This window comes from Orussus abietinus, unplaced genomic scaffold, assembly GCF_000612105.2.
Source record: "Orussus abietinus isolate OABI.00-Male unplaced genomic scaffold, Oabi_2.0 scaffold261, whole genome shotgun sequence".
Classification (NCBI taxonomy): domain Eukaryota; kingdom Metazoa; phylum Arthropoda; class Insecta; order Hymenoptera; family Orussidae; genus Orussus; species Orussus abietinus.
The window spans coordinates 1-6999 of NW_019394411.1; the positions used below are offsets into that span (position 1 = coordinate 1).

General features: G+C 50.1%; 2 protein-coding genes across 3 annotated transcripts; one reads left to right on the plus strand and one right to left on the minus strand.

Moving 5' to 3' along the window:
- Positions 1-84: 84 nt before the first annotated feature.
- Positions 85-5223, minus strand: LOC105697259 (bromodomain-containing protein 7). 2 transcript variants are annotated; one of them, XM_012420418.1, is made up of 5 exons: positions 4864-5223; positions 4442-4444; positions 2915-3154; positions 1017-2615; positions 85-946 (listed from the first exon to the last, which is right to left on the minus strand). In XM_012420418.1, exons 1-5 carry the CDS (start codon positions 5099-5101, stop codon positions 231-233), a joined length of 2796 nt encoding a protein of 931 aa, XP_012275841.1. In that variant the 5' UTR covers positions 5102-5223; the 3' UTR covers positions 85-230. The 2 variants fall into 2 exon arrangements, with proteins under 2 accessions (XP_012275841.1, XP_012275842.1); XM_012420419.1 differs by lacking the exon at positions 4442-4444.
- Positions 5224-5257: 34 nt separating this feature from the next.
- On the plus strand, positions 5258-6269 carry LOC105697260 (cytochrome c oxidase subunit 5A, mitochondrial). Its single transcript, XM_012420421.2, has 2 exons — positions 5258-5591; positions 5870-6269. The coding sequence occupies exons 1-2, from the start codon at positions 5387-5389 to the stop codon at positions 6121-6123; spliced, it is 459 nt and encodes a 152-aa protein (XP_012275844.1). The 5' UTR covers positions 5258-5386; the 3' UTR covers positions 6124-6269.
- The last annotated feature ends 730 nt before the right edge of the window (positions 6270-6999 follow it).

Here is a 6999-nt window from a genome sequence, read left to right on the forward strand (position 1 = left end):
GATCGCACGATCCCTTCCGTGAGCAATCTCCCAACTCATCTCTGGTTGAAACAGTGATGAAGAAGACAAACCAAACCAAATACCTAAATGCAAAAGACGACACGATTTTTATTGGTATTCCTCGAACTCTTTAAGCTTATCATATCAACAGATCGTAATAAGTATGTACAGCCTCTCGTAACCGCGACGATGTATACACATAAATAAAGCTCGACCTAGTGGGTTTACAGCTAAGACTCGGACAAAATGTCTTCGAGCGTCTTGTCGTCGTGGAGAGGCGAGTGGCCCAGAGTGGGATCGCTCTCGAGGAATTCGCGAAGTTCTGACTCCAGGTCGGGTACCACGGGAACAGGGACCGGTACCGAAACCACAACAGGAACGGCAACGGAGGTGGCCTCTGGTCCAAGAAGAGGATTGCTCTGATCGTGTCCCAAGCCCATTTGCATGCTGACGGACTGTTGGCCGGGAGCAGCCATACCGATCTGCTGCTGACCCTGGGGTCCAGCAGCCACAGATGATCCAGGCGCTCCAGCAGTCGCCAACAGGTCGGCCCCTCGAACGGACGGTGGACTCTGAGTCGTCATCAAGTTTTGCGTCACCCTATCCGTTCTAGGAGTCAACGCCGAGCCATCGGTGGATGGAACCGGGTCGACGTCCATCGGTTCCTGGGCGCCGACCGTGGCGATGCCCATGGCGCGCCTGAGTCCATCGATGGGTGCGATAGCCGAGGGTGGCAACTTCTTCGCGATATCCGCAAGACTCTCGGTAATCTTCTCCGCCAGCATCATCTCGGACTCCTGGGGCTTCGGTACGTTCGAGAGATGCGCCGGAGGCGGGGCAGACAACCGGTCATGTTGCGCTCTTCGGAGGCGACCCAACATCTGCGAGGTGTCGTCCAGCCTGTTCTGCAAAGCTAACCGCTCTTCGCTCAGCTTGAGTTCCTCCTCTACAAGAAGAAAAGGAAAGAATTAGAAACAGAGGATAACCCAAGGACCCAGGATAGAGAGAGAACATACCGATATTGTCCAAGAAGTTGACGTCGATCCCAAACTCCGACAGGGTCTTCAGCTGGTCCACGTCAACCTTGACTTTGTCGAGCTTCTGGTTGCGATCGGCATCCCTGGGGGGCTTCTCCAGCAGGTGTTCGATCTTCTCCTCCTCCTCACGGAGGCGCCTCTTCTCCTCAAGAAGCTTCTTCGTCTTGCGGTGGTCCCCGCCGGTGAGGATGTCCAGGAGGTCGTCGACCATGGTCAGGGTGTAGTCGCAGTCCTTGGCGAAGTCGAGGATGGACTCGGCGTACTGGACGGCGGTCTCGTCGCCGTAGGTTTGGTAAACGAGGTCGGTCTCGTCCTTGGTGAGATTGGCGAAGGTCGAGTCGTAGCTGGGAGCGTAGGATCCGAAGGCGCCGTAATAAAGCGGCTTCACCGGTTTGGACATGTTGCGCCGGTCCTCCCGGAACCCTGCCAAAGCCCCGGTCCCGTGGTTCAGCTTGCCGATGAGCTGTCCCAAGGACACGGGCCTCTGGTTGGTCCCCGGGATGACCCCGTCACCTGGAACGATAATCTGCAGACTGGTGGTGCCGTCCTTCTTCTGGCGCAAGAATCCCATCTTGGAATCCAGCCTCTTTAGGGTTAATTTATCCGCGGCCGTCTTGGCGGCGCCCCTTGCCTGGCTCAGGATCTCTTCAGGGGTCATGTCGTCAGGGATGGCCTCAAATTTTCCAAGACCAGCTAAACGTATCTTCCTGCGGTTCTCCTTGCGCAGCTCTTCAGCCTCTTCCTCGTGGCGTTCCTCTCTTTCCCGTTCCTTCTCGATCTGCTCCTCGGTTAGGATGGGTCCGTCTAAGTTCTCAGGGTCCTCGAGGCCAAGGTCGAAGCCTAGCTCGTCTCTCGAGATGTCGCGCATATACGTCAAGACCGGCCTGAGCTGGGCCAGCTTCTCCGGGGTGATCATCTTCAGGCCCACGTGTAGCAGCTTCTTCGCCGCCTTGAAGTAGATCGTGTCCGGATGGTTGTAGGTCGTCGCGTTGTCGCACATCAGTTTAAAGTCATCAACGAACTCGGTCAGGTTGCGGTACGCGTTCTCGTCGATCTTCTGCTTGATCGTGCTGAAGTCCATCGGGTTGGCGATGATCTGCGAGTACCCGGGAGCGATGTTGTCGGTCACGGGCCAGGCGAAGAATTGTTGGGGGTCGCGCTTCTCCAGAGACCTCAGCAGGTGCTCCAGCAACCTCTGGAGAGGGGTGCGCTCGGCGATCTTCCTGAGGACGCAGGTGCGAGGCTCGCGGTGCGGCGAGAGACCGCTACCCGGACCCGCTGCTGCGGCCTCCAGGGGTGGCTGCTTCTTGGCCGTCTCTGGCACCACCGGCGTCGTCACCGTCGCTACCATTGGGATCGGGGTTGGCCCCGAAACCGGCGCAGGCGTGGTCGGCACGACGCCGTCTTCTGCATCTGCTGCGTCACCTACCGACTCCTGGCTCGACTCCTCCCGGCGTCGCTTCTTCTCCTTGTGATGCTTGTGTCGCTTGTCCTTCTTCTTCTTCTTCTTCTTCAGCTTCTTGTGGCCCATGTAGCGGTCGTACTCGGATTCCGTGGGGGCGAGGGAGTACTCCATACCTGGGGAAGAGTGATTCTCGTTACGTGGGCAGGGCGGTACCAATTAAGGTATTAAGGTGATATGAAAGAGATATTCTATATATATATATNCGCCTCGACATTTCCAAAAATAGCACTCTTAAGGCGATATGTTGTTCAATATACACAAAACGTAAAAATAATTATAAAACTTTTCTCCAAACTGGGTGCACCGAATAATTTGAAACTTTAATACGTGTTTATGGAGATCATAAAGAAGGAAATAGCAATTATGTAACAATGCAGTGAAAAGGTCCCTTTACGGTGTTAGGGTAATCTACCTTGATAGCGGTGGGACAGCATGGCCGCTGCCCCCGCGTTCGGCATCGCGGCGGCCAGCGTTGCTGCGGGATGGTCGGTCAAGAGCGTCGCCCCCGTCGTCGACGTCGTCGTCGACGCCGTAGTGGTGGGATTAGGTGACTCGTAACCGGGAGACTCAGGCGTGCCACAGTTGCCGACCTTCAGGATCAGCTTCAGGCTCGGCGGCTTCTCCCCAATCGTCGCCGTCGGGTATCGTTCGTCTGCAGGACACATTTGATTATGACATGTCCTCCGACATCCTGCGAAACCAGGATCTCTTCGTCAAGAATCTGACAGAACGGTCATGAATCTTTCTTGGTAGGTTTTAAATTTGAGAGAGAGATGAAATACAAAAACTGCTGCGAAGTTTCTGAAACTCGGTTTCTTCTGTCAGATTCCCTCCGAAGGGTCTCCGGAGGAGAGGTTATGGTGGCTACACCCTACAAATCGTTGCGACAAACCCGTACAAATTTGTGTATGTTGACTTGACGCCACGAAGAAACTCGACTTAAATGCTTGGATTGTTAATCGCTACAATTTATCATAACGCGTGTAGCCACCTTCAACAGGGCGAAGCGTCGAAGCATCGGACAGAGCTTGGCGTGGCCCGTTCCACTTTGGTTCATGCAAGAGGGGGACGCGACGCGATCTCAACGGACGAATCGTTTAGGGGACTAACCGGGATCAAGGGGTCTCGGTCTACTCCACGACGGAACAAATCAGACAAGCTTTTCGACGGAGTGCGCCCGCGAGTTACCTTGTTTTCACATTCGACGAACTGAAAGCGAGATCGAAGCACTTTCCGAGCGGTACGAAACGAGCATTTGCGGAAATGTCCTCGTCGAATGGGACGGTTTGGTATGAGAATGTGAAAATCGGAACGAGAAATCTTTCGCAAGCGCCGTACGCACCGAGAATATAACTAGGAGATCGCATTGATCGGATGGCGTTCTTGTACGGATAATTATGCGTTGCTCATGCGTGTAAATTAATGCGCGATGACAGGCGCCTAAGAGCCTTGGCTAGTTCTAACCTAACTACGTTCGCTTCATTTCATGGAAAGCTTCGACCGATTCCAGACGACGATACATCCGAGGAGACTCGGGACGACGGAGTCGTTTCGTGAGCGTAGCCAGTTTCCGTCGTGCGACCGATCAGAATCCGCAGTTGCGGCCCACTTACTTCCACGTCGCACCCGTCGCTGCGGAACTTCGTCTCTACTTTTGAATCCACCTCGATTTTACTCCAACCTCATTCTCAGTTCGTCCATGGTGAAAACGTAGTCAACGTTCCTGCGCATCATTAAACTATGAGTACAAGGAAGACTCGAAGCAAGATAGTAAAAGGGAAGAATCGCTCGTTCGAAGGACGCCGTCTCGTCCCTTCCGAAGGAGTCTCCCTGGACGCACGCCGTAGGAACGATACGGACTACTTAGAGGCTCGTCCCCTTGCTATCTTTATTCGAATCTCCAAACAATGAATGAACGATGCTCTATCGGCAATATTACATTCTGAAAAAAAAAGACACTTCGTCAATAAAGCTAATCACTGGCTTGCCCGTGCTTCACCGTATCACTCGAAACAGGTGTCAAAGAATGAAACGCACGATCGAGCGACGCGAATAATGAGACCTGGTTGAACGTACGCATAAAAAAAGAGTAATGAAACCTTAGATACGGCGGCGATTGCGGTTCGAGTCCCTCGTAATTAAAGGAGCATGAGGAACGGAGCAAAGCCCATGATTGATACAAAGATTATCTCGTAGGAAGTACTATTACCCGAACCGCCGTAACAAACTGGTGAACGCTTTTTCAATTAATATTCCGCCGGATACGTATCGCGCCGCGATGCCGCGGTGGCGTCGAACGCCGCCCGTTCGCACCCGTTCGACCGAGCAGCACTCCCTTTAACTCTCTACTTCTCTTCTCACCTTCGATCCTTTCCCGTTTGTGTTTTTTGTGCTTTTTTGACCCCATGGTTTGCGGTTGTGGCCACAGCTTGACGAGCTTCGCGTACGAGGATCGTACGAAAAAAAACAGGAAACTTTGTACAAGTGACCTGTAACTGTCTGTAACAATTGCACCGCACACCAGCCGCCCCAGGTGCCCTGACTCGTGCCATGGAATAACGAATGTACTAGATGACCAACTCGCGGAGTGATCGGACATTAACCTTTTTACGATGGCTGCGCAAATGATTGCGCGATAGACCAAGACCTGGTGTCAAGTGCGGTAGTCGTCCTCATCCTCCACCGGGAGGCAGCACAGAACGCGATCCTGTCCGTGAGCAATCTCCCAACTTATTTCTGCTCTCTACTATACCTTTTGACTCGAGTTTCCTATTTCCGTCGTCGTGTGGTCATCGTCCTTCGTCGTTTACGCAACAGGGTTGAAGTTGAGAGCTGCGAGCAGTTCCTGTCGGTTTTACGATAACTTCAACCAGAAGAAGCGACAATGCTGCGTGTTGTGGCTGGACGAGCTGGAGCGGCTCTCCGACATAATCTCCTGCAGCGCACGACGACTGTCGCCGTCGTAAACTCCAGAGCTTCTCACGGCCCCACCGAGACCGATGAAGAATTCGACACCAGGATGGAGAACTTCTTCAATCGCAAGGACATCGATCACTGGGAAATTCGAAAAGCAATGAATGACCTGGCTGGTAAATAAAATTTATTAATTACTCGGTTTTATGTCACTCTTTAGCAGAGATGTTAGCAATTCCTCTACATCGTCATGGTGTAAAGGGCAAAACCGGCACCACCGCCTTGAGTCCCTTTGACAGGCGCAAAATAAATTTCATATAATTCGAAATTATCATTAAAACGGACTATAATAATCTATCAACATCTCAGTATTTTGGCAGATCTTTTTTAATAAGATTTAAACTTATAATTAGCTAACGGCACGGCGATACTTACAAGCTGTTTCTCTTTTTAGGTATGGATCTGATTCCCGAACCCAAGATCATTTGCGCAGCATTAAGAGCCTGCCGGCGATTAAACGATTTCGCACTTACCATTCGATTCTTGGAATCCATCAAGGAAAAGTGTGGAAACGAAGTGAAAGTGATCTATCCTTACATCCTGCAAGAGATAAGACCGACATTGGATGAACTGGGTATCAATACTCCCGAAGAGTTGGGCTATGACAAGCCCGAATTAGCTCTTCAGTCTGTTTACGACATCCATTAAATTGGAGCCAGTCGGTCGTAAGCTTGATACCATCAAGAACTCGTCACTGCAATCTAGTTAAATTCTACACTTTGCATTAAGTTCATTAATGTACGAACTAGGTATATGTTGTTCATAATTTAAATAAACACATTCATTAAAACGTTCCAACCATTTTCCATGCAGGGCAAGCGATCCAGAACCTTAGCGACATCTCAAGATTCCAATGTTTAGGTAAAAGTCAAGGACAAGGGAATCGGCCGATATGTACGTACTGTATTTTAATAGTTTTCTTCATCTACCCACCTCTTGCGTCTTCTCTAAGATTTCTCAGTGATTTAGTTTACTTTTTACACCAAAAAAGTAACCAAAGCAGAAAGGTGACACAACGACAACATATTTACAAGTTACATTACATGATACACAGCGATAAGATCATATACACATATGCTTCTAACGATCTAGAATGGTACTCCAGAATATACGTATACAATGTTTTATACATGTATTTACGCATATACATATATCCTGACCTTCGCACGTCGTTCGATGCAATTCACTCCTCATTCTCATTATAAATTAAAAAGGAACCAAAACAGAGATAGACACCAGAAATTGCATTGGTGGCTTTTAATCGTAGAAAGTAACCGGTTTGAAACACTTTGGTATCATACTCTCTGTAGTTTACGCCTCCGAGATCCAATTGGATCGACACCTGACTAATGATTATGATGAATTACTTAATCGGGGGTGTCTGTCTCTCAAAAATAATACTTAATACGGTACTACGTATAAATATTAATATGTATAATATTATGCTCTCAGGGGACATGATCTCGAGATAACACAACAACTCGTTCCTAAATTCTCGCTCGCTCTCTTTCACTTGATTCTCCA

Excerpts from the sequence above, each read along its gene's own strand:
- LOC105697259 (XM_012420418.1), bottom strand. The coding sequence starts at position 5,101 with ATGTCCGATCACTCCGCGAGTTGGTCATCTAGTACATTCGTTATTCCA. Across the intron at positions 2,616-2,914 it reads GCTGTCCCACCGCTATCAAG|GTATGGAGTACTCCCTCGCC; the intron begins GTAGATTACCCT and ends ACTCTTCCCCAG. Across the intron at positions 947-1,016 it reads CAACTTCTTGGACAATATCG|AGGAGGAACTCAAGCTGAGC; the intron begins GTATGTTCTCTC and ends TTCTTCTTGTAG.
- LOC105697260 (XM_012420421.2), top strand. The coding sequence starts at position 5,387 with ATGCTGCGTGTTGTGGCTGGACGAGCTGGAGCGGCTCTCCGACATAAT. Across the intron at positions 5,592-5,869 it reads AGCAATGAATGACCTGGCTG|GTATGGATCTGATTCCCGAA; the intron begins GTAAATAAAATT and ends TTCTCTTTTTAG.